We start from the raw sequence: 27,221 nt of genomic DNA, 5'->3' as shown, positions 1-27,221 counted from the left end.
CTGCAAGACACACAAACAAAACTGCATTTGAACACTACTCAAACCAGCAAAGACACACTGCAGCAACCCAGAACTCCAGAAGGCAGACCAGGAACACCTATTCAAGGGATCTAAACAAAACAGGTAGCCCAAGAGTACTATCCTCTGATACTTAGCCAACAAACTTAAAGAAGAAAACACTACACAACCAGACATGATAATGATCATACCGTATATCAAAGACATATCGGAAATGACTACCCAACTCAGGCCCCTAGGAATCTTAATGGCTCACAAACTGGCAAACGTCCTTCACCAGCACCTCACAAACAGCTCCCCACATCCAACAGGACAAACGTTATTTACAAGATACCCTGCAAGGACTGAAAAACACTACACAGGACAAACAAGAAGGAAACTGACCATATTAGTGCACGAACATCATCTTGCCACTGCCAGACTCGACCAGTAATCTCTCATTTCCAACCACACAGACAACGAAGGACACAAATTCAACTGGGAAAATGTAACCAGCAATAGCATAGGCAACATAGAGACATGCCAGAAAATTCCTTGAAGCCTGGCACTCCAACCAGAACTCAATCAATCAACACAATGAACTGGAGCCCACATACAAACCACTCACACACAGAACCGGAAGTACCAACAAACAGATACACACAAATACCAGGCGGGATAGACCACCAACACTTCATTGAAGAACCACTGATGAGGTCACCTAGTGAGGCGACGAAATTTCTACAGTGAACCACACCAGCTCAGTGAACGAATTTACAAACTCAATTATATGCACTATCATAGCCTCTACATACACTGGCATATACAAGTTGTTTTCTTAAGCTCTGCCTACTACCCACGAAGCTATTACAAAAAGACACTTGCATTTACCATAATCATGGCTGATCATTGAGCTAAATGGTTTACCCCATACCTTTAGACTGTAACCATACTTATGGACTTGGTCGCCATCAGGGACATTCTTCTTACACTTACACTGGATAGTCATAGAATAGAATCATATAATGCAATGTGGAAGCAGGCCATTCGGCCCATCAAATCCACATCGACCCTCCACAGAGCATCCCACCCAGACCCACCTCACTATACTATCCCTGTAACCCTGCATTTCCCATTGCCAATGCACCTAGCCTGCACATCCCTGAACATTATGGGCAATTTAGCATGTGAATTTAGCATATGACGTGGTGCATATGAATTTCAGTATGGTGTTTGATAAGGTTCCCCATGTTAGGTTATTGCACAAAATACGGAGGCATGGGATTGAGGGTGATTTTGTGGTTTGGATCATAAATTGGCTAGCTGAAAGACGACAGAGGGTAGTGGTTGATGGGAAATGTTCATCCTGGGGTTCAGTTACAGGTGGTGCACCGCAAGGATCTGTTTTGGGTCCACTGCTGTTTGTCATTTTTATAAATGTGTTGGAGAAGAGTATAGAAGGATGGGTTGGTAAATTTGCAGATGACATTAAGGTCGGTGGAGTTGTGAATAGTACTGAAGAGGGTTGCTGGTTACAGAGGGACATAAATGAGCTGAAAAGCTGGGCCGAGAGGTGGCAAATAGAGTTAAATGCAGAAAAGGTGAGGTGACTCAATGTGGAAGGAGCAACAAGAATAAAGAGTACTGGGCTAATGGTAAGATTCTTGATAGTGTAAATGAGCAGAGAGATCTTGGTGTCCATGTACAGAGATCCCTGAAAGTTGCCACCCAGGTTGATTGGGTTGTTAAGGCGTACAGTGTGTTAGCTTTTATTGGTAGAGGGATTGTGTTTCAGAGCCACGAGGTCACGTTGCAGCAGTACAAAACTCTGGTGCAGCTGCACTTGGAGTACTGTGTACAATTCTGGTCACCACATTATTGGAAGGATGTGGAAGCTTTGGAAAGGGTTCACAGGCGATTTACTAGGATGTTGCCTGGTATAGAGGGAAGGTCTTATGAGGAAAGGATGAGGGACTTGAGGCTGTTTTCATTAGAGAGAAGGTTGAGAGGTGACCAAATTGAGACTTATAAGATAATCAGAGGGTTAGATAGGGTGGACAGTGAGAGCCTTTTTCCTCTAATGGTGATGGCTAGCACGAGGGGACATAGCTTTAAATTGAGGGGTGATAGATATAGGACAGATGTCAGAGGTAATTTCTTTACTCAGAGTAGTAGGGGGCATGAAACATCCTGCCTGTAACAGTAGTAGACTCGCCAACTTTAAGTATGTTTAAATGGTCATTGGATAAACATATGGATGATATGGAGTAGTGTAGGATGGATGGGCATCAGATTGGTTCCACAGGTTGGAGCAACATCGAGGGCCAAAGGGCCTGTACTGCGCTGTAAGGTCTATGTTCTATGGAGCACCTGGAGAGAATGTGCAAACTCCCCACAGTTGCCTGAGGCTGGAATCGAACCTGGGTTCCTGGTGCTGTGAGGCAGCAGTGTTTACCACTGAGCGAACGTGCTGCCCTGTTAGAATTTTATAGGTTTCTGAGAGAATCTTCCCTTAGTCTTCTGAGGTCCAGTGAATGCAATCTGAATCATAGTTTAAGGATAAGGGATAAAGCTTTTAGGACTGAGATGAGAAGAACTTCCTTCATCTAGAGTGGTGAGCCTGTGGAATTCACTACCATAGAAAGCGGTTGAGGTCAAAACACTGAGGTAAATACAGTTCGTGACTAAAGCGATCCAGGGATATAGGTGGAGAGCGGCATTCGGGTATTGAACTTGATGATCAGCCATGATCATATTGAACGGTAGAGTAGGCTTGAGAGGTCGAACAGCCTACCCTGCTCCTGTCTTTGATATTAATATGTAATTGATTCAACCCATCCTCATATCAGTGCCACCATCTCGGAATCAGACTGGTAAACTTTTGCTGCACTCTCTTATAGCAGCAACATCCTTCCTCACATAAGGAGAGTAAAGCTACACACAATATTCCAGTATGTCATCACCAAGAGACATAAGGATTTGGATTACAATTTAGACAGAGTCCAAATCCACTTCTTATGGATTAGACAAGAAAAGGACTTGATGTAAGTATAATGTGAAAAGCCCATTAAAATAAAATTCTATTAATTTTACTTCTAAAAACATAATTTTTTTCACTGCAAACACAAAATTCAGCAAGACTGTCTGAAAACACCAGCTGACAAATCAACAACTTTGCCTGCAAAAAAAACCCATAAAGTGGTTTGAATCAATAACTTTCCCTTTCTGCCGACGACTAGTTCAAACATAGTCCTGAGGGTGACATCACTGTAGTGAACCACACTGACAGAGCCAACAGATTGATCGAAATCATCTGGCATATGATAAATCTCTTTCAGCACACACATTCACAACAAATCCACTTGCAGCCTTTCCCTCCTGGATGTTGACATCAGGAGCCTTTTAAACATATTTTCAAATAACAATGTGCATTCAGTGAAAGAAAAGAGGAATGCAGACATTTTGAAAATAACTCTTCTTAAAAGGCAAAGATAGCTACCAAATTTGGACATCAAATCCAAAACTAACCAATTTGAACATCATAAATGTTAACTCCCTGCTCATAATAATGATAATATCCACATCATGTTAAAAACTAAATACAGAGCTCGCCAGAAAGATAAAATAAAATCACTTCTCAGTATAATGCTAATAAATGCATAGAGGTTGTGCATTATTAACATGCAATATGTTATGAAACATAAGCTAACTGGAAAACAATTTTAGAAGTGCTATATAATAGTATTCAAAAAGATCTACTCATCTTTATATGGATAACAACAGAGATGAATCTTGTTTGAATTTAAACCATTGTTTGAAAAGTACATGACAGATACATTATCAGGAAACATTACCCTCAGTAATTCTAAAAATCCAGGACAATATTGTAATCAACTGGAAAAGCAAATTGACCTATGATCCAGTCACTGGAATAGGACATTCAGCACCTCGTGTGTGCTCCACCAATCAATATTCCGATTGATCTGATTGGAATTTCAAAACAATAGTCTTGCTTACCCATGATAACCTTGCCTAACAAGAATCTATCTAATCTGTCTTAAAAATATTCAAGGACTTTGCTTTCATCACTTTTCAGGAGGAAACTCACAAAAACTCTCAATCCCCTCTGTGAGAAAATAAAGTCTGCCTTATCTCTGTTCTATATGGGCATTCCCTGATTTTAATTAGTGAGTTTGATTTAACTCCTGGAGTTAAACACCTGCCTAACAAATTTTACACAAAATATTAAAGGTGAAAAAAATTAAACACACATTTAAATAAAGCTAAAATACTGCAGACACTGGAAATCTGAAACAAACACAGAATGCTGGAGAAAATCAGGTAGTCTGGCAGCAACTTTGGAGAGAGAAACGGTTAATGTTTCAAGTCTGGTATGACTCTTGTTCAGAACTGAAAGGTGTTGGAAAATTTCCTTGTAGTTTTTACAAAGGCAGAGGTCAATGCAAAAGACAAAAGCTTTGTTAATGGAGAAACAAAAAAAAGATGTCAATGGAATGCACTGGGCTGCTGATAACAGGACAAATTCATTTGCCTCTATATTTTACAGTTCAGAGGAATCATCACACCAGACTCAAAATATTAACTGTTTATCTCTCCACAGATGCTGCCAGACCTGCTGAGTTTCTCCTGAATTCTGGTGTTTGTTCAACAGATATTTAGTGGAGTGGGCTAAGTTAGGATTAACTGATCAAACAAGTACCATTGTAGTGATCCTAGGCTCATGAAGTTTGGAAAAGATGACTCAAAGGTCTTTGACTGGTTTATGGTTGTAGAACAAGCATAAACAATACATGGGACAGAAACAATCTGCATAATGTGCTCTGCTTAATTCATATTTATGACAATAGATTGATGGCATCAGCTGCTGCCTTTTCTAAAGTCAAAAAGCAGTGCCAGAATACAGGTTAGATTAGAAGAAAGTCTTTTTAGTTATAATATAAAATGAATCATAAATGTGGAACATTGATTCACTTCAACTATTTTCTTCAGATATTCTGCTTTATATTTTGATGTATTAATCACAGACTTCCAAGGAACCATGATGGCATGGTTATAATAGCACCATTGTATTTGATATGACTGTGCTATATACACTGGAATCTCAGATGTTTGGCATCCTAACTCAATTATTCTTCTGGTATTTTTATAATTTAAAATGACCAATTTGTAATACATGTCCACTAAAATCTCAAAGGGTATCTCTTAAGGTGTAGCTCTTTCTACTACTAACATGACAGACTAAAACATGGTATTGACATGGATGCATAAGTGCACTATCATAACATGAATAAGAACCCAAGGATTCAGCACAAAACATTTCTTCATAGGATATTTATTGTTTATGAACAATACATGGTCATTATTTGCAATGTAAGGAACAAATCCACTAAACTTTTGGAATGTCACCAATTGAATACTTCACATTCACTAAATTATAAATGCATATTACCTATACTCTATTGCAGCTGTTAAAAGATAACCATGTGCTGAGATTTTTAAAAATTCAGGTTATTTTTCATAACTTCCTGAACAAGGCATGCAATTAGAAGTGGACACCTTCCCCAGCTTGGTGGGCACCACTTGAATAAGGGCAATTGCATAGTCTCACTCAGACATATCCTGAACAGAGGGATAGGTCAGCCCACAGCAAAAACCCAAAACAAAGCCGATCATCGGCCAAACAGTTAACATTTTCTTTAGTATCCGGACCAACAAGCCATTGTAGTTGCTGCTGGTATGCGGACTCATGACAGCAAAAGAGTCCCACTAGGCCTGAACTGAGTAAGAGAACTCATAGGCTGGCATCCAGAATAGTGCACCCACCACCACTTTTAGAATACTGTGTTCAATTCTGGTCTCCCTGCTTTATGAATGTTGTTGTGAAACTTGAAAGGGTTCAGAAAAGACTTACAAGAATATTGCCAGGGTTGGAGGGTTTTATAAGGAGAGACTAGGGCTATTTTCCCTGGAGCACAAAGGCTGAGGGGCGACCTAGAAGAGATTTATAAAGTCATGAAGGGCATGGATAGGGTGAATAGTTAAGGCCTTTTTCCCAGGGCACAGGAGTCCAAAACTACAGGGCACAGGTTTAAGGTGAGAGGGGAAAGATTTAAAAGGGATGTAAGAAACAACTTTTTCACAGAAAGAGTGATGCCAGAGGAAGTGGTGGAGACTGATACAAATACTTCTGGATGGGTACATGAATAGGAAGAGTTTAGAGGGATATGGGCCAAATGCTAGCAAATGGGACTAGATTAATTTAGGATACCTGGTCCACATAGACCAGTTGGACCCCAGGGTATGTTTCGATGCTTCAGAAAAAAAAACTTGGTGACGTTTTGCTGGTAGACTTGCATAAAAATATGTATTTTATTAACAGATTGTTCTGCACGGGGGTTTCTTGTAGGATGACAAATTATACATACACAGTTTAAACTCTAATTAACTGATCAAAATCAAAATCTATTGCCTATAAATGATAACTTTCTATTCAGTGTACATTGTAGATATGAACATAATCATAAAACTGAGTGCTCAAAGAGAATAACTTCAGCTTGTTCAGTAGGGTCTGCTATCTTTAGGATACTGGTCTGGTCCACATCTGGATTTGTCACAGGTTCGGGAGGTATAACCTGGACTGAGTCTGTCACATAATACCTTGCATATGGATACACACCGTAATACTCTAGGACATTGTCTCCTTCTGCCTCAGTATCCTTGAGTTTCTTATGCAGCTGTTGAACTTTATATATCAGGAATAAAACTGCTGCACAGGCCAAGATGAAAAAGACCAAGAGTATGTCAAAGGCTTGGTTCAACTTTTCTAAATTTTGTTCACAGATGAACAAAGGTTTGATTGAAATCGATGCCATATCAGAAGCTGCAAATGTAGTTAAATTTACAGATTCATTTGCCACAGATAGTTGCCCTGGTAGCATGCTTGTGTACTGCTGTGTGCCTTCTGTGACAAATACTGCATCTCTAAAATCTTGCACTGTTACAGAACTGCGTTCCGACTTGAAATGAACATTTGAGGTATCTGTTTTTATTGAGGTTAACAGTCTGCTAGTAGTTGGAGATCTCTTTTCAATATCTAATCCCAAAGATACTAAACTGTTATTACATCCACTAACTTCATTTACACTGACATAATGCAAGGATTTACCACGCAGCTGGGATGGACTGTGACAACGAATATTTAACCTCAAAGAGGATGACAAGAGCCATCTATGCAAACTGAGCAAGTTACAGTTGCACTCCCAGGGATTGTCATTTATTACTAAACGATTTAGCGAGACCAATGGTCTCAGAACCTCAGGAAGCAAATTTGCAAGACGATTATTGGCCAAGTGCAGAATTTTCAAAGTTGTTGCCATTCCTTCAAATGCATCAGGCTCAATAAATGATATATTATTATGGTCAAGCCTCAAATACCCAAGATGCAATATTTTAAAAGCATCAGAATTAATGCGAATTATGCTATTGTTACTTAGTGTTAAGTGTATTAAGCTCTTCATTGCAGTAAAGCCATCTTTTGCTATGGATTTTATTTTGGAATTACCAAGGTAAAGATATTTGAGACTTCCTAATCCATTAAATGAATTAGTATGGATCAACTTTATTGGATTATTGGATAAGATAAGGCTTTTAAGGATCTTAAGCTGAATGAAAGTATTTGACGGGATCCATGTTAAGTAGTTGCTCTGTAGATTGAGAAACTCCAGTCGTGCAAGCTGATTAAATGAGGAATTAGATACCCAGGAAATTCTGTTGTTAGCAAGATGCAGTGTATGAAGACTCATTAAACCAATGAACATTCCATTGCTGAGCACACGAAGGGAGTTTCCTTCAAGTTGTAAGTATCGAAGGGCAGTCAAATCAGAAAATAATCTTCTTGGAATAGAAAGAATGTGATTGTGTTGTAGGTATAAGTATCGAAGTTTTGAAAGGCTTCCAAATATCCCTTGCTTGATATACTGTATCTGGTTATTATTCAAATACAAGTAATACAAATTTGTGAGACTAATAAAAGCTTGAGGATGTATATCAACGAGACCGCTGTTATCAAGGAAAAGTGATGACAGTCTGTTAAATCCTTCTAAATCCTCAGGCGTTACATTAGAAATGTTATTCCTGCTAAGGTAAATAACTGAAGTGGTCTTTGCAAAATTCCGAGGAACTGATGTGAAACCTAAGTTGCAGCACTGAACTAGAGTCCTTGAACAACGCTGACAAACAGAAGGACAAACCAGTGAAAGGCCTTGAGGCATCAGAAGAAGAATGCCAACCAGCAGCTTGACAACTGGTACACAGCATTTGTTGATGTTGTAAAATCCGTACATTTTCTTGAGGTCTTGTCCTTTATAGCCTATTGTTTCAACATGTAAAAAGACAGAATATATTACCAGCGGTTGACCTAATTTAGTTTCAATTTTATTTCATGAAAAAACTATGTGCACTTTACATTTGAAAACTTTTCAAATCCCTTATTTTACTCTTTTCAGATTGAACCAATTAACGCAGTAATTCTCAATTGAAAACTCCTCTCAAACATCTCTGGACCACCCAACATTACTAAATGCATACCCTCAAGGAATTATTTTTCTTGTTCTGGTGCCAGTTTCTTTATATTGCACCTTTTACAACCACAGGGCATAGAACATAACAGCGCAGTACAGGCCCTTCAGCCCTCGATATAGCAAAGTAATTGGCAGCCAATTAAATGTTTAAGTGTAGTCATTACACAATTTATGGACGCTAATCTAACAGTGGCCAGGAAACTGTTGTCAATTGTTGTAAAATCTCATCCGGTTCACTAATGTGCTTTAGGAAAGGAAATCTGCCATTCTTACCTGGCTTGGCCTAAATGTGAATCCAGGCCCACAGTGATTTACTGACTCTTTAATACTTTCTGAAATGGTCTAGCAAGCCAACATCTCATTAAAGAATAAACAAAAAGATCACAGTCGCCTGTTAGAACGTTGCATGAAACACCAATCTGATAATGACCGGAATCTCTCTGGGAAGGGATAAGTATGATCAGGACACTGGGTCTAACATTCCCCCATTTGCCAAACAATCAAAGTCTACACTACGGAGTTGTTGCAATTAAGTGCTGATCCATAATACAGCATTGAAGACCATCCAGCTCCCCTGTTGCTGTTCTACATTACAATAAATATTATATCTCAAAAATAATTTTCAGCTGATAGCACCGTGGAACACCTTGCCACTGTGAAAAGTGTTCCTTTTTAAGTTTTCCTTACAGACCTAAAGATGATTACTTTTAGTGTATATATTCAAGTCGCCTTTGGAATTTACTATTGAATGTGTTCACCACCTTTGAAGCAATGCCATTCTGGATCCTAAATAACTTCTCTTCCCTGCAGTTCTTTTGCTAATCTATGTCATTTTACTACAGATCCTCCTGCCAGTAGAAAGACTTTATGCTTCAGTACTCCACACAAGCAAACTTGCAGCAGAGTTCAATGGATAGCATGAGTTGAAGGAACTTTAGGCTGTTCTTCTAACTCTTCTTCCCTCCCCCCCCACCCAATAACGTAGAATTCTAAGGTCAATGAATTGGCTTACTTGAAATTTATTAATGACACAAGACTAAAACAAAAATCATGGAACTCTTCCCAGTTTAGAATGCTGAACAGCTGGAGAATCGTAACTGTTTTCCAATACTTTTGACCTATTCAGCTATTCATGCAAGATTTTTCTAAAAAAAAACTATACAAAAGAATGTCAGAATATTTTTCTAAACTATAAGGATAAATTTTATTCCGAAGTAGCAAAACAGGTATAACTTCAAGGTGATAACAATGGATTTCATCAGTGCATTGCTTTTGAATTTACTGAAAAAGATATTGGGTTGAAGTTTCCAACGGCCAGACGGTTGCCATTTCAGTGTAAATCAGATTTGCACATGGCAACCCTGTGGAATCCCCAGCACTGTATACTCCAAAATAACTGCCCTGGAAATTGAAGATTCAGCTGGGGAAATCCTCTACACTTGGAATCTTCTGAAAGTCTCCAATTTAATCAAAAAATTCAAATTATTTTGTGATCTGTCCCATCCCTATCCTTTACTTTCCCCTCCACTGGTTCAAATCCAACTAACAACTATCTCCCAGCCTGCTTCCAGTTGGTACCCTATTACCTGGCACCCTATCTCCTATTCATCTACCCCTTGCACCCTAACTACGTGACATTCTACTTACCTTGCAGCATAATCATCTGATGTCTACCCCGACATCATCACTTACCTGGCACACTATGCACCTGACACCCTACACTTTCAGCACCCTAACGTCCTACTTTGCCTCTCTACTTGCACTTTGGCAATAGTTGTGAAATTGGATTTCAGGACTTCTGCATGTCAAAATACAGCAGCTGACTGCTGTATAAAGGAGCCACTCAGCTTCCCTTCATCTGATAGCTTTGCACGACAAAAGAACTGTCAGAATGGAAGTCTGGCTTCCGGAAGGAGGCCTGAATAGAATCTCTGTTCAGAAATTCAGAGATCTGTCCTTTTGTAAAAAAAAAGTACAAGTTTTTGTAGATTTAGTGATCTGGTGATCGATTTTAAATATATTTCCAATATATTCTTGTCTTAAATATTTTCGTATTTTCTGAACTGTGATGATTTATGAATGGCAAAATAACAATGCAACATGTGACCCATGTTCTCAACAGTGGGGATTATGCCATTAAAACTTAAAAATAATTTGATCCCCAAAACAACTGACTTAATGAGTAAATGGTCACATTAGTCTGAGAACGTAGGTTTGTGAGCCAATCAATAGCTTGATTGACAGAAATAAAGTTCTATTTTTGTTGAAAGATTAGCCATTGTAAACATTTTCTTTAATATTACTGACAATTCATGAACTCTTTGCAGGCAAGCAGCCATATTGTAGCTCTGTTGAGCACAACTACACTCTACAAACAGACCAAAGAACAAAATTTAATCTGTTCTAATAATAACTTTTGCACTGATTTCAGAACAGGATTTCAATTATTATAGTTTATTCGAAGATAAAAACATTCTATAAATCTATCCAGTTAATTGTACTTTCACTCTTTAACATTAAAGAATTAGAAAATTACTTTGAAAATATCTTCAATTTTTAGAACTCGGAGTATTTTAAAAAGTAAAGGTGGTAGTTAAAATCAAAATTCTGCTGGATGGAATGGCTCATTCTGCAGCATTAAAAAGTTATACTAAAAATGTAGCGATATTTTTAAAATGATTTGTTAAAATTTTGTTTTATAGCAACAAATCATATGTGAAGTGCACAGTATTTCTTCCCAGTTTTTTTTTAAAAACTCTTTTCCTGTTGCTGCAAATTTTTCATTAGTATTATTTGTCCCTTCCTTCTTTAAAGCAGAATGGCAAGACTTCCCACACAAACCTCTGAATACAGGCTGAGCAAAAATGGTGATCAAATTCCCACTAAGTTAAGGGCCAGGGTCAACTTTAGAGACCCTATTACAGCCCTGCATTTTTAACCATTCATTAAGAAGTTGGATAACTTTCAAGGCCAATGTCAAGCCTCTCGTATAGTGCTTTATTACCATGCTACCAAATATATATTTCGTGGAGTAATATTTCATTGGTTAAAAAAATTCAAATCGCTTTGATTCATGCAATTAAATTATGAATTTCAAAACAGATCGAGCAAAATCAAACCCATATCCTCACCTGGATGAACAGAACATAACTGCTCCGTAATCATAAAATGTTGAGATAATAAGCATGCACATATTTCAAAAAACAGACTTTGGTTAACGAACAAAAGATTTTACTTGCAGGATGGGAGTGGAAAATGTCAACTTCAGGAAATGTACACATCCCTTTGGTGTGTATCCACAGTGAGGCAGGAACTGACTATTCGTAATGTTTCTCCATAGTGGTTTGACAAAGTATGTTTCCATGAAAACAGGAAATGGTGAAACTGGGCAAAGTTTCATTGTTCATTGTGGATTGCTTCTGGCAAAGCAATTTTAGTAATGTAGTTGTTTATGGATTAATTTCAGTTAATTAGAAATAAATTTTGCCTGTAATCAACAATTGTCTGTCACCCAGAACTCAATAACTTACAACTCATTATAAGACTTCCCTCAATGTCTGTGATAACACCCTTGCTTCGCCATACCAACGCAATGAACCACAATATAACTTTCAATGCCTCCAAAATTATATAGGTGACATTACAGCTTACATTACAGTACACATTAAGGTTAATGGTCTTAAATTTGTAAAGTATTACAATTATTCTTGACAGGTACTGTCTAAATCCAAGATTTAGCTCTTTGCAATGAGCTTTGCAGTTTCTTTTCTGCAATATCTATTTACCCTTCCACTACACTTTTCCCTCAAGTCAATTTGCACCTATATTTTAATCTTAAAGGTATCCTGGACCAGCACTGTCTGATTAATAAACCATATATTTGCATTTTCTTCAAATATGTTCCTTTTCTGTCTGCGTTCATTTGACATCGGTACACTCGCAATGCCTCAGGTAGGGAGCTTTAGAATTTTGCCTCTGTAACATTGAGGGAATGGCGATATACTTCCAAATCAGGATTGAGTGTGGCATGGAAGGGAACTGGCTGATTGTGGTGTTCCCATGTAGTGCTGACATTGTCCTGCTAGACTAAGTGTACCATTGGGTGGTGTTGTCAAAGAACTTTGGTGAATCTCTGCAGTGTATCTTGTACTGCTGCTGCCGAGCATCGGTGGTGGAATGAGAGAATGTTTGTGAATCTGGGGCCAATTAAGTGGGCTGCTTTGCTCTGAATAGTTTCAAGCTTCTGTAATATTGCACTCATTCAGGCAATATTCCATTATACTCTCGACATGTACCTTGCAGACAGTGGATGGTCTTTGGGGAGTCAGGAGGTGAATTATTCCTCCTCTGAACTACTCTTGTAGCCAGCTAGTTCATATGGCCAGTTCAGGTCAATTTCTAGTCAATGGCAACCTCCAGGATGTTAGGAGAATTTTTAAGAATATTAAAACATCTCAATAATATCTAGAAGACTGGTGAGGATGTCTAAGAATAAGGAATGTTTTGCGCTTGGGTCACACAAGTGGGGCAATCCCAGGGCAACAAGCATATCTGCAGAAAAGCAATAGGGAAGCTACAAATTTTGTAAATGATCTGTTTTATTTATGAAATCATGGAAATTTACAGCACAGAGGAAGCCAGTCAGACAATCATGCTTATTCTGGACCTCTGTAAGAGTAATGGTGCTGAATCCCATATTCCCATTTTCCCTAAAGCACTGTGAATCCCTTATCTTCAAGTTCTTGTGCAATTCCCAATTAAAATTATCCACAAATCATTTAACTTTACCTTTTCAGCTAAATAGTTCAGTATTTCAGATCCTGACAATGCTGAGAGAAAAATACACCTCCTCACCTCTTCTTTGGATCATTTTCCAATGATTTTAGATTTGTGACCTTTGGTACTCAGTAAATGTATATTACCTAGGAGAAAGTGAGGACTGCTGATGCTGGAGATCAGAGCTGAAAAATGTGTTGCTGGAAAAGCGTAGCAGGTCAGGCAGCATCCAAGGAGCAGGAGAATTGACGTTTTGGCCATAAGCCTTCTTCAGAAGGGCTTATGCCCAAAACGTTGATTCTCCTGCTCCTTTGATGCTGCCTGACCTGCTGCGCTTTTCCAACAACACATTTTTCAGCTCAAATATATATTACCACCTATTTGGTCACCAATCATCTTGAAAGCCTCTACTTTAATGCACCTTTCATTAACACAAATTTGTGATTGACAAATTCACAAATTGGGGACTGTTTCTAAAGCAAGATTATATGGCCAACACTTTAAGCACTGTCTCTAACACGCAATTTTCCTATAACACGGCTTCCCTGTTGCTTTTCAGCAGGTTTGCTTGTTGCCCTAGGATTGCCCCACTTGTGTGACCCAAGTGCAAAACATTCCTTATTCTTAGACATCTTCGCCAATCTTTCAAATATTATTGAGATGTTTTAATATTCTTATGGTGGTTGTCATTAATTTAGTCCTATTTGCCAGTACTTGGCACATACTCCTCCAACCCTTCCTATTCATATACGCATCCAGATGCCTTTTAAATGTTGTAATTGTACCAGCCTCCGCCACGTCCTCTAGCAGTTCATTCCATACACTCACCACCCTCTGTGTGTAAAGGGTGCCCTTTAGGTCCCTTTTAAATCTTTCCCCTCTCACCCTGAACCTATGCCCTTTAGTTCTAGACTCCCTCATGCCAGGGGAAAGACCTTGTCTATTTACCTTATTCATGCCCCTCATGATTTTATGAACCTCTACAAGATGACCGCTCAGCCTTCGACGTTCCAGTGAGGATGGCTTCAGCCGACGGCAGCAAGATTAAGTCAGTGCATGGGAACGTAGCAGCAAGTAATTCACTTTCTGTCCCCCTAAAGACTGTCAATCATCTACAAAGCACAAATCAGGCATATAAATACTCTTCAATTTCACTGAGTGTGATTTCAATAAATCTGAATATGGTCAACATTACAAAAAGTGTCTTCTGAGGTGGAAGAGCGAGAGTATGACATTGAGACAGATTATCAGCCATGATCGTACTGAATAGCAGAACAGGCTTTATGAACTGAATGGCCTACACTGATTCCTATTTTCTATGCTCACTAGCTTGGTGAAGGCAATCCAATGAATAGTCACCAGGACTACAGCATTCAACATTCGTTCTCTCCACCAGCAATGCAGACTGGCAGCAGTATTTACCATATGTAATCATATATGCAGCAACTCATTAACTATACAGCAACAACTTAATCTATGATCTTTATCATCTGGAAAGAGAAAGTGAGCAGATGAATGAGAACCCTAGCAAGTTCCCCTCCAAGCCTTGCACCACCAGACCTAAAACTACACCGTTCCTTCACAGTCCGTGATCCACCACCTGCAGCTCACTTCCTAACAGCCCTGAATGTTCACTGTACATGCAATTGTTCAAAGTGCTGGCTCACTACCACTTTCTCAAGGACAATGGACAACAAATTCTGACCCAGCCAGCAACTGATAGTCAAAAAAGACTTACTTGATGCGACTATTCTGGCTGAAAATGTGTTGCTGGAAAAGCGCAGCAGGTCAGGCAGCATCCAAGGAGCAGGAGAATCGACGTTTCGGGCATAAGCCCTTCTTCAGGATCTGCAGTCCTCACTTTCTCCTCGAAGCTACTATTCTGGCCCACAGCATACACAGAAATGGCTGACTTTTAAAACTTGACCACTCATTTGCCATTGATGGGACTTAGCATGTCAAATGTCTACTGGATTTCTCTCTCAAAGTACTGGTTGTAAAGTTGGATATTCTCAGAACATGCTGCGTCACCATATAAATGGCCTTTCTTCTTTCTGTACATTGCAAATTTCCAATCTCAAAAAAGCTACGAAAATGTTGCAAGGGGTATATACTCTTGAGAAACAGGCATAAAAATTAGAAATAGGGCAAATTGTTTCTGCAGATGTTTAGGCAGCCAGTTAGAAAATTATACTGACACAGTTTGGGAGTTTACATCATATCTTTTGCGACAAAGGAAGGATGTGTGAGAACCTAAGAGTGGGGAAGGTAAGTGCAATAAACAGGAGTAAGTAATTCAGCAGTAATAGAAGACAATAAGAGACGGCAATGTACTAACAGATAAAAATCCATTTCAAGTCACTTGCAATGCTTCCAAACCTGCATTTACTTACTGACCATAGACTGAAAAACCATAAGTACTAGTTGTTCTACACACATACAGGGAATGTTTTCAATGTATGTTTATTCAAGAACAGTCCACTTTATTACTTCAGAGTGACACAGGAATATAACGTCCCTCTGCACATCATTGTTCCACAAAAAAAATAAAGACATACTTCAAACATCGGCTGATCATGACAAACAATAAATGTGCAAATATACAACTTTTTCATCTTTTCCAAGGCACCTGTGGTTTTGCACATCCTCTACTAACCTTCAGATTACACCAAATAATTTGCATGAAAATATTCAGTGACCCAGTTACAAGCTCATGTAATTCATGTACCAACAGGAACAAGTAGGTAACAAGGAAAAGTAATTCTATCCACCTCCACATGGCATCTAAAGAAAAATAAAAAACCTCTATAGCATCAAAGTATTGTGTAAAAATTAAAATTGATGATTAAAAGAAATAGTATTATGGAAAATCAGAATTCAAAAACAATAAAAGGCATCCTCATATGAATAGCAGCAATTACTTGTGTTTTTGAAATTCAAAGAGCAAAACAAATCCAAATCTTCTGGCGTTCAATAAGCATTTGTAGTTTGAAAATGGGGATTGTATCACAACACTTTAAAGTTTGAGCTTAAAGTTGGTTCTGGACATGTTCAAAGGATTGCATTTTCAAAGTAAAACATATTGAAAATGAGGAGGTTTGGCAATATTTACAAATTACCACAAATCAAAACCATGTACATAGGAACTAGGAGCAGGAATAGGCCACTTGTCCCCTCAAGCCTGCACTACCATCCTAGATATTTTTATACAACATATTTAAATGTGCTTTGATATACCTCTGGAGTAGGTGGGGCTCGAACCTGGGCCTTCTGTTGCAAAGGTAGGTCATTTCCACTGTATTGCAAGAGCCCCATTGTCTCATCATGCCATAAGATTATAAAGATTATAAAGAGTCTTATACAGCATAGAAACAGGCCCTTGAATGCACCACACTAATCCGACCAAGAAACACCAAACTAGACTAATCCCATTTGTCTGCAATTGCTCCATTGCCTTCCAAACCTTGTCATCTTAAGTGCTCGTCCAGATTACTGAAGGTTGCAAGAGCATGAGCCTCCGCCAGTCTCTTGGGCAGCACATTCTATATTTCCACGACCGCTTGGGTGAAAATGTTTTCCTCAGATCCCCAAAGCAAACCCAGCCTATCCAATGCTTTTCATTCCAGGCAACACCCTTTGTACCCGTGCCATTGCAATCTCGTCCCTCCACTGCGCACAGTGTTCCATTTGTGGCCTAACCAATGCTTTATAAAGTTGAAACAAGACTTCCTTACTCCTATATTCTAGCCCAGTCATCCCAAGGGCAACCATCTCAAATACCTACTTCACCACTGTCCACCTGCATTGACACCTTCAGGGACCTAAGGACTTGTACATCAAGGTCACTTTATTCCTCAGCACTCCATGGGGACCTACCATTATTGTGTATATCTTTTCCCTTACTGGACCTTCCAAAATGCATGACCTCATATTTATCAGGATTAAATGCCATATGGCCAATTTACAGCTGACCAATATCAGACTGTAACCTGAGACCATTCTCCTCATTATCAATACCACCTATTTTCATTCCATTTAAAAATTTACGAATTATACCTTCTACATTCACATTCAAGTCATTAACGTATGTAACAACCAGCAAGGGTCCCAGCACTGATCCTTGTGATACTTCACTGTCACAGGCTTCCAATTACAAAAATATTCATCCACCATGACCCTTTGCCCTCTATTTGTAATCCAATTTTGGATCTCATGGACTCTTACCTCTTAGGACCAGCCTTCCATGTGGGATCTTGTCAAAAGCCTTACTTGAATTCATGTAAACCACCTCAACTGCACTACCCTCACAATATATTTACTCACCTCTTCAAAAAACTCAATTAAATTAATCAGACAGAATCTCCCTCCAAAACATCCGTGCTGACTATCTTTGATCAATCCCTGCATTTCTAAATGTTGATCAATCTTGTCCCTCAGGAAATTTTCCAATACGATTCCCCACCTGTCGGGGTGCAGTTTGGGATACGTCTCATCAGGCCCTCGTGTTTATATACCTTGAAACCTGCTAAAACATCTCATACCTCTTTCTTGCTAATATGATCCTTACCAGGTCTCAACTACTGTTTCGCACCATCTCATCATTGCTCTCTTTGACATTTCAAAAAATTTACCTACTTCCTCTTTAAATGTTTTCAGTCATCAAGTCTTCATAACTCACTGCGGCGGCGAAGTCCAGGCATTCACAATCTTCAAAAACACAATTCCTTTGTGTCTCTGTTTTAAATGAGAGTCCACTTATTCTTGAACAGGTGCTATATTTCGATATTCCTGGGATGGAGAGATCTATTCAACATTTGCTGCATCAAACCCTTCAGAACATTCTTTGTTCCAAAGCAAGTTTCAATGTGGCAAATGAATGATTTTAGAAGCCACTGAAATCTACTGGAGCCCAAGTAGAATTTGTGAACAATACAAAAGTTAAGTGACGTATAAATTAAATGATACCAAAGTCAGAGGAAGCAGAGCAGATGTGGACTACCTCAAGTGGTACCTGACTGATTGATATCAAAGACTCATGACGGATGCCTGGAGAGTAATGATTGACTTAATAATTTCCTGTCATCAGAAAGAGTCCTAAATTCAAAGCTGCATTCAAGATCACAGACTGATGGCACTACAATTTGTCGCCATATTAGAGCAAATTCAAAGGCTACCATGCTGCTTGCAAATGATCCTTTCAAAAACTGTGGTTTCAGAGCCAAACATATTTACTGTACAATAAATTGCTGAATATGACAGTAGTGATGATAACCAGACAATATTCCAGATTACTGACAGTGTGGAAACAGGCCCTTCGGCCCAACTTCACACTAACCCTCGGAAGAGCAACCGACCCAGACCTATTCCCCTACATTTACCCCTTCACCTAACACTATGGGCAATTTAGCATAGCCAAGTCACATTACGTGCACATTTTTGGAGTGTGGGAGGAAACCGGAGCACCCAGAGGAAGCCCACGCAGACATAGGGAGAATGTGCAAACTCCACACAGACAGTTGCCTGAGGCGGGGAATTGAACCCGGGTCTCTGGTGCTGTGAGGCAGCAGTGCTAACCACTGTGTCATCATGCTGCCCATATTGTCCAAGACTAAAAAAATGTTGAAAGCTCAATTTACAAAACATAAACCACAGTCCATTATCAACATGAAATTGATTAATCACAATGATGTAACAGAGTAACAAAGAGGATGGATGAGGGCAGAGTGGTAGATGTGATCTATATGGACTTCAGTAAGGTGTTCAACAAGGTTCCGCATGGTGGACTGGTTAGCAAGATTAAATCACATGGAATACAGGACGAACTAACTATTTGACTCAAAGGCAGGATACAGAAGGTGGTGGTGGGGAGTTGCTTTTCAGTCTGGAGGCCTGTGACCAGCAGTGCATTACAAGGATTTGTGTTGGGCCCACTGCTTTTCATTGTTTGTATAAATGATTTGGATGTGAACACAGGAGATATGGTTAGTAAGTGTGCAGATGACACCAAAATTGCTGGTGTAGTGGACAATGAAGGTTACCTCAGAGTTCAACGAGACCTTGATCAGATGGGCCATTGGGCCAAGGCATGGCAGACAGAGTTTAATTCAGATAAATGTGAAGTGCCACATTTTTGGAAATGTCAATCAGGGCAGGACTTATACAGTGAATGGTAAGGTCCTGGGGAGTGTTGCTGAACAAAGAGAGCTTCGAGTGCAGGTCCATTGTTCCTTGAAAGTGGAATGGCAGGTAGACAGGATAATGAAGAAGGCATTTGTATGCTTGTCTTTGTCCCATTGGCTGTCTGCCAGAAGGCAAAGAGTGGGGATAAAAGGGTCCTCTCAAGATGGAAGCTAGTGTCTATGGTGCCCCAGAAGGATCAGTGTTGGGACAATTTTTCACTTCATATATCAATAATCTGGATGAAGGAACTGAGGGCCTTGTGGCTAAGTTTGCAGATGACACAAAGATAGGTGGAGGGGCAGTTAGTACTGAGGAGGTAGGGAGGCTGCAGAAAGATTTGGACAGGTGAGGAGAGGGGGCAAAAAGATGGCAGGTAGAATACCCTCTGGGAAAGTGTGAGGCTATGCACTTTGGTAGGAAGAATAGAGGCATGGACTATTTTCTAAATGGGGAGAAAATTCAGAAATCTGGAGTGCAGAGGGACTTGGGAGTCCTAGTCCAGGATTCTCTTCAGGTAAACTTCAACGTTGAGTAGGTAGTTAGGAAGGCAAATACAATGCTGACATGCATCATGAGAGGACTAGAATATAAAAACAGGGAATGTACTTCTGAAGCTTTAGAAGGCTCTGGTCCGACAACATTTAGAATACTGCGAGTAGGGCCCCATAACTCAGGAAGGATATATTGGCCTTGGACTGGGTTCAGAGGAGGCTCATGAAAATGTTCCGAGGAATGAAAGACTTAACATGTGAGGAATGTTTGAGTACTCTGGTACTATACTTAATGGTGTTTAGAAGGATGAGGGGGAATCTAACTGAAACTTACTGAATACTGGATGGCCTGGACAGAGTGGACATTGGGAAGATCTTTCCATTGGTAAGAGAGACAAGGATCCGAGGGCACAGCTAAGAGTAAAGGGAAGACCCTTTAGATTAGATTACATTACAGTGTGGAAACAGGCCCTTCGGCCCAACAAGTCCACACCGACCCGCCGAAGCGCAACCCACCCATACCCCTACATTTACCCCATACCTAACACTACTTGCAATTTAGCATGGCCAATTCACCTGACCTGCACATCTTTGTGATTGTGGGAGGAAACCGGAGCAGCTGGAGGAAACCCATGCAGACACGGGGAGGATGTGCAACTCCACACAGTTAGTCGCCTGAGGCGGGAATTGAACCCGGGTCTCCGGCGCTGTGAGGCAGCAGTGCTAACCACTGTGCCACTGTGCCGCCCACAATGAAGATGAGAAGAAACGTCTTGCACCAGAGAGTGATGAATCTATGGAATTCATTGCCACACGAGACTGTGGAGGCCAGGTCATTGAGTATATTTAAAACAGAGATAAATAAGTTATTGGTTGCCAAGAGGATCACAGGTTACGAACAGAAAAAAAGGAAAATGGGGTCAGTCATGATCAAATGGCAAAGCAGATTTGATGGGCCGAATGGCCTAATTTCTGCTCCTATGGTCTTCCGGTCTTATTGGTCAGTGCATTTAGTATAGGAGTTCAGAGGTTAAAAGGGTTCAGTAAAGATTTGCAAGGATGTTGCCAGGGTTGGAGGGCTTGAGTGAAAGGGAGAGGCTGAATAGGCTTGGGCTGTTTTCTCTGGAGTGTCAGAGGCTGAGGAGTAACCTTATAGAGGTTTATAAAATCATGAGGGGCATTGATAGTGTGAATAGCCAAGCTATTTTCCTCGGGGTGGGGGAATCATGAATTTTAAGGGCATACGTTTAAGGTGAGGGGGAAAGATTTAAAAGGGACCTCATGGGCAACATTTTCACATGGAGGGTCGTACATGTACGGATGATCAGCCCGAGGTAGTGGTGAGGGTAGTACAATTATAACATTTAAAAGACATCTGGATGGTTATATGAATAAGAAAGGTTGAGGGTTATGGGCCAAATGCTGGCAAATGGAACTAGATTAATTTCTGGTCAGCATCTTGGTCACCGTGTACGTGGCAGGTACTCATGTGACTCAGCCAACATAGTCTATCTGATATTCTGCAGGTAAGAATGCCCCGAGGCATGGTAAATTGGCGAGACTTAGCAGACACTACGACAACGGATGAATGGACACTGCGCAACAACCGCCAGACAGGGATGCTCACTCCCAGACAGGGAACACTTCAGCGGTCAGGGACATTCGGCCTCAGATCTTTGGGTGACTGTCCGCCAAGGTGGACTTTGGGATACGCAACAACGCAGAGCGGCCGAGCAGATGATGGTAGCTGAGACCTTGGGTTCATGTCATACTACAGGTGACCCCACTGCACTGTACACATACATACATACATACACACACACACATTCTCTCTCTCTCAGGCACACACACCCCACACTCTCACCCATGCAAACACCCTCTCACAGGCATATACTCCATCACACGCTCACTCTATCTCACTCTTTGGAAATAGAACCAGTCTGACTCAAGATTGGAATACATACAGACTCTAACCTTACCTTTAATGCATTATCTGAGTTGAGATCTTACTTGTTGTTTTATATATAACCTCTAAGTTATCCTAGAATCCCGACAGTGTGGAAACAGGCTCTTCTGGCCAACAAGTCCACATCGACCCGCCGAAGAGTCACCAACCAGACCCATTCCCAATTACTCTACATTTACTCCTGACTAATGCACCTAACCTACACATTCCTGAGTACCATGGGCAATTTAGTATGGCCAATTCACCTAACCTATACATCTTTGGACAGTGGGAGGAAACCCACGCTGACACGGGGAGAATGTGCAAACTCCACACGGACAGTCGCTCGAGGCTGGAATCGAACCCGGGTCTCTAGTGCGGTGAGGCAGTGCTCAGGAATGTGACTTGAAAGAAGTTCTGGGATTTATATATTAATGAATTGAAACCTGCAGCCCATTCTAAAAGGCGAAAGACTTAACAGTAATCCAGGTTTGTTCAATATATTACATCAATGTATGACACTATGATCTTTTGCTATAAATTCTGTGTCCTATAATCCTATGCCACTAGCTACCTGATGAAGGAGCAGTGCTCCAAAGCTTGTACTTTCAAATAAACCTGTCGGACTATAACCTAGGTGTCTTGTGATTTTTAACTTTGACCACCCTAGCCCGACACCAGCACCTCCACATCACGGTCAGCATGAACGAGTTGGACCGAAGGGTCCATTTCCATGCAGTACAGCCCCAAATGCCTAAGACTTTGTTGACAACAGTTAAGAAATAATAAAATCACATGCTTGACCAAAAAAAGAAAGAATTTCAAAATCAAATCTTTTCAGAGGAAGCAAAGTGAAAGTAATCAGTACTGAAAACCAAACTCCCCACTAATTAAAAGCACAGAAATATAGGAAATAGGAACAAAAATAAACCATTCAGCCCCTCAAGCCTCTTCAACATGATCTCGGCTGACCATGCAACTTAGTACACTGTTTTGTTGCAAATGAGATGATTTTAGAAGCCAAGAAATAGGAGCCCAAGTAGAATGTATAACCAATACAAAAATTAAGTGATGTACAAATTAAATGATACCAAAATCAAAGGATTCCTAGGATTATCCCCAGGATAGGGAAATTAAGCATATTCATTCACAAATGAAGAAAATGATCAAGAAAAGGTCCAGATTATGAAAGGATGTCATCACTTACATTGAAATGGAAATGGTATCTCAGAGAGGCTCTTCTGTGTTTTTCTGGGAGGGACTTTTCTGCATTATTAATTCATGGGGTATAGGTTCCACTAGTGGGTGTCGTGCAAGCATTACTAACACATATTGCTAATCGCTAGCTGCCCCGGAAAAGGTGGCAGTAAGCCGCGTTCCTCAACTGTTACAATCCATTTGGTTTCAGTAGAGCCACAATGTCATTAGGGAGAGAATTCCAGGGTACGGACTCAGCAAAACTGGCGGAACAGTGAAGTAGTTCCAGGTCAAAGTTTGTGAGAGGATTTGTAGCTCGGGTGCTCGTTGTTGTGGTTCTGTTCGCCGCGCTGGGAATTTGTGTTACAGACATTTCGTCCCCTGTCTAGGTGACATCCTCAGTGCTTGGGAGCATCCTGTGAAGTGCTTCTGTGATCTTTCCTCCGACATTGGTAGTGGTTTGAATCTGCCACTTCCGGTTGTCAGTTCCAGCTGTCCGCTGCAGTGGTCGGTATATTGGGTCCAGGTCGATGTGCTTATTGATTGAATCTGTGGATGAGTGCCATGCCTCTAGGAATTCCCTGGCTGTTCTCTGCTTGGCTGGTCCTATAATAGTAGTGTTGTCCCAGTCGAATTCATGTTGCTTGTCATCTGTGTGTGTGGCTACTAAGGGTAGCTGGTCGTGTCGTGTCGTGGCTAGTCACGAAAAGACACGACCAGCTATCCTTAGTAGCCACACACATAGATGACAAGCAACATGAATTTGACTGGGACAACACTATTATTATAGGGCCAGCCAAACAGAGAACAGCCAGGGAATTCCTAGAGGCATGGCACTCATCCACAGATTCAATCAATAAGCACATCGACCTGGACCCAATATACCGACCACTGCAGTGGACAGCTGGAACTGACAAACGGAAGTGGCAGATTCAAACCACTACAAATGCCGGAGGAAAGATCACAGAAGCGCCTCACAGGAGGCTCCCAAGCACTGAGGATGTCACCTAGACAGGGGACGAAACGTCTGTAACACAAATTCCTAGCGCGGCGAACAGAACCACAACAGTTCCAGGTCAGGTTAGTGAATTCAAGGGGGTCCTGCAGATGGTGGCATTCCCATATATCTGCTGTTCTTATCCTTTCAGAACATAATGGTTATTGATTTGGAAGGTGCTGTCCAATGGAGCCTTGGTGAGTCGCTGCTATACCATCTGCAAGATGCACTCATTGCTGCTACTGAGTGTTGATAACGGAAGTTGCGAATATTTGTGGATGTGGTGCCAATCACGTGAGCTGCTTTGTCCCGGATAATGTGAATCTTCGTTAGTGTTTTTGGACTGGAATCATCCAGACCTGCAGGATTATTCTTTTACGCTCCTTACTTGGGCCTCGTAGATGCTGGACAGAATTTGGGGAGTCAGGAGGTGAGTTACGAGCTGCAAGATTCCTAGCCTCTGACCTGCTCTCGTAGCAGTAGTAATTTTTATATAGCAAGTCTAGATCAGCTTCTGGTCAATGGTAGCCGCCCCAGGATACTGGTAGTGGAAGTGGGGCATTAAATGATGGTAACACCATTGACTGTCAAGGGACAGTGGGTTAGATAGTCTCTTACTGGAGCTATTCAGTGCCTGGCATTGTGAATGTTACTTGCTATTTGCCAACCCAAGTCTAGGTGTTGTCCAGGTCTTGCTGCATTTGGGCATTACAAATGCCATCCATGCTTCTGAAGAATAGGCCAGAGTAGGTCAGTGAAAATATTGAAAAAAATGAGACTGAGCAATGATAACATTTATTTTAAAACAAGACGGAAGAATATTGGAAATATAAAGCTGATTGCAAGACGGCACTCCAAGGGATGAAACTGAATTTAGTTTGGTAGATGGGAAAGAAAATTTATGTTAAATCTGCAGTGAAAACGAAGTATGAAATTACTTCAGTTCAATATAGGAACATTCCTATATGTGGTAAAAAGGGAAGGTAAATACTAGTGTGATATCTCCATGATTATAGACACTGGACATTTTGTTCAAGTTCCATTGTGATCTATTGTGAAACTGAATGCATTAAATCTGATTATTTCTGCACTCGCACCAAAAACAGCAGTAAAAGCCTCTAGATTGCTGTGACAGTACAAACAGTTAATTTGTATAAATTGGAAAGAGAGCCCATCAACACTAACTGGTGCTACTTGCACATGACTCTCTCTCTATTGCCATCCCACCCATACTAAGTGCTTGAATCTTAATGCCTTCTGTGAAGTGGCCTAGTGAACCACTCAACTGTAAACAGTTGCGACGAAGTTATAAGAAAATCAGAGCTAAAATTAACAAATTAGGAACCATATCAGGATAAAACTAGTTCAATCTCAGCTAAATCAATCTGCAATTTAAAAAAAACTAGCTCGAGCATTCAAGACCAACTCTATCAGTGGAATTTTTACATTATTTTACTTTAAAATTTCTTTAATTGGACAAAAACAGTGTTCTAATTGGGCCTGAATCTAAGATTACTTGAGCTTGAAGTATTTGTTTAATTCAGGTTTGCAAGGAATTTATTCTTGCATTTTAACTAATCAGTTTCCACCTATGCATACATTTCTTTGCGCCAAGGGAGTGGGCAATGCTGACAGGCAACAATGAACTGGTGTTGCAATTTTTTTTCCCAAGAAGGTGAAAATTGCTTCATCTTGGAACAATTTATGTGTCGTTTTACAAAATATTCTCTTTATTTAATATGGCAAAAAGCAGTTACGCTTTTCAAGTTTGCAATGTACCAACTAGATGACTTGCTATCACATTATACTCAAAATTATAAATTAATCTGTATCTTCCTTTCATTAGATGATGATTATAAGAGTATTTTTACTGAACAGCTAAATAGTCAACCATATCGTTTTATTTCAGAATGGTGACATTTAATTGCTGATTCCTAAGAGACTTCACTGAAATAATCAAGAGATTACTTAAGTTACCAGAATAAAAAAAAACTCATTCTTTAATTTAATGTAACAGGTGCTAGAGCTAGGTTAAATAAATTTGCATGTAGGTTTTGTTGATTGAGTTGATGTTTTATTCCAAAATAGCAGATATTTTCAAGTAAGTACCAGATGGTACACCTTGGCAAAAGGTCAATGTTTGAAATTATTGAACTGATAAAAACAGCACATATCAATCAAAACTCAAATGCCAACTGAAGCAGAGAGCTTGCTAATGTGAATACAAAAAGAAAAATCAAAATCTAATGGTTAGATGAATTTTAACAACTATATTCCAAAATTAACCTAAAGCTTATCATCTCAAATGTCAAATTCTTGATAATTAATACGTATTCTGGACATGGCATGCTATATTTTCATATTAATGTATGCTTAAAACCACACTAGTAATTAACATGCCAGTCATAGAGGCTACAGATGTGTTCTATTATGATTTGTACTGAAGCATGATTCAGAACTTAGTGTATAAATTTAGAAGGCTTGAGCACCAGCTACAACTTGCAATTCCAAGACTACTCTCAGTGGTTAAGAATCCCTTACAAATGGCAAAAAAAAATGCTGCTTATATGCTGATTCATTAAGTGCACAACATCAATGCACGTGTAACTGGACAGTCAATGAAAATAGGTTCAACCATCAAGGCATCAAGGAATAAACTTACAAGAAAATACAAACAACACGATAAGTAAATGCCTTAGCTTTAAGTTTAGTCTGAATGAATGTGAGAATTAGTGGCCTGGATGTCTTATAGTATTTCTGGTGTGGCTGTCTCAGATCTGTAGTGTGACTGCATAAAACTGACTGCAATTTCTACCACTTGTACATCTGGAGTTAAATGCAGAATCCAGAAGCTGCCATTAGAGATAAATTGCTCAGCCACAGAGTCACTATTTCAGTCTTCACAGATTAGATGAAAATAGAATTCACTGATTTGATTTGAACTTAAACTAATTACCCACTATTTTCATTGTAAAGATGATTTGAAATTTTGACCATTAATCAACAAGTAATAACTGAGGTTTTAAATGATGCACCAA

At 39.9% G+C, this 27,221-nt stretch overlaps 2 protein-coding genes across 5 annotated transcripts in view; both read right to left on the bottom strand.

The window, feature by feature from the left end:
* Window positions 1-27,221, bottom strand: part of ipo11 (importin 11) — a 458,122-nt gene that overhangs the window by 99,933 nt on the left and 330,968 nt on the right. The window lies entirely within an intron of this gene.
* LOC122549611 (leucine-rich repeat-containing protein 70-like) lies at window positions 6,217-14,469 on the bottom strand. Of its 2 annotated transcripts, none has more exons than XM_043689435.1 (2): window positions 14,322-14,469; window positions 6,217-8,386 (listed from the first exon to the last, which is right to left on the bottom strand). In XM_043689435.1, exon 2 carries the CDS (start codon window positions 8,358-8,360, stop codon window positions 6,537-6,539), a length of 1,824 nt encoding a protein of 607 aa, XP_043545370.1. In that variant the 5' UTR covers window positions 8,361-8,386; window positions 14,322-14,469; the 3' UTR covers window positions 6,217-6,536. The 2 variants fall into 2 exon arrangements, with proteins under 2 accessions (XP_043545370.1, XP_043545369.1); XM_043689434.1 differs by lacking the exon at window positions 14,322-14,469 and adding an exon at window positions 11,729-11,926.

Source organism: Chiloscyllium plagiosum, chromosome 1 (genome assembly GCF_004010195.1).
Source record: "Chiloscyllium plagiosum isolate BGI_BamShark_2017 chromosome 1, ASM401019v2, whole genome shotgun sequence".
Taxonomy (NCBI): Eukaryota; Metazoa; Chordata; class Chondrichthyes; order Orectolobiformes; family Hemiscylliidae; genus Chiloscyllium; species Chiloscyllium plagiosum.
Note: the sequence above shows the minus strand (reverse complement) of the source record. Positions and strands in the feature narration are given on the sequence as shown.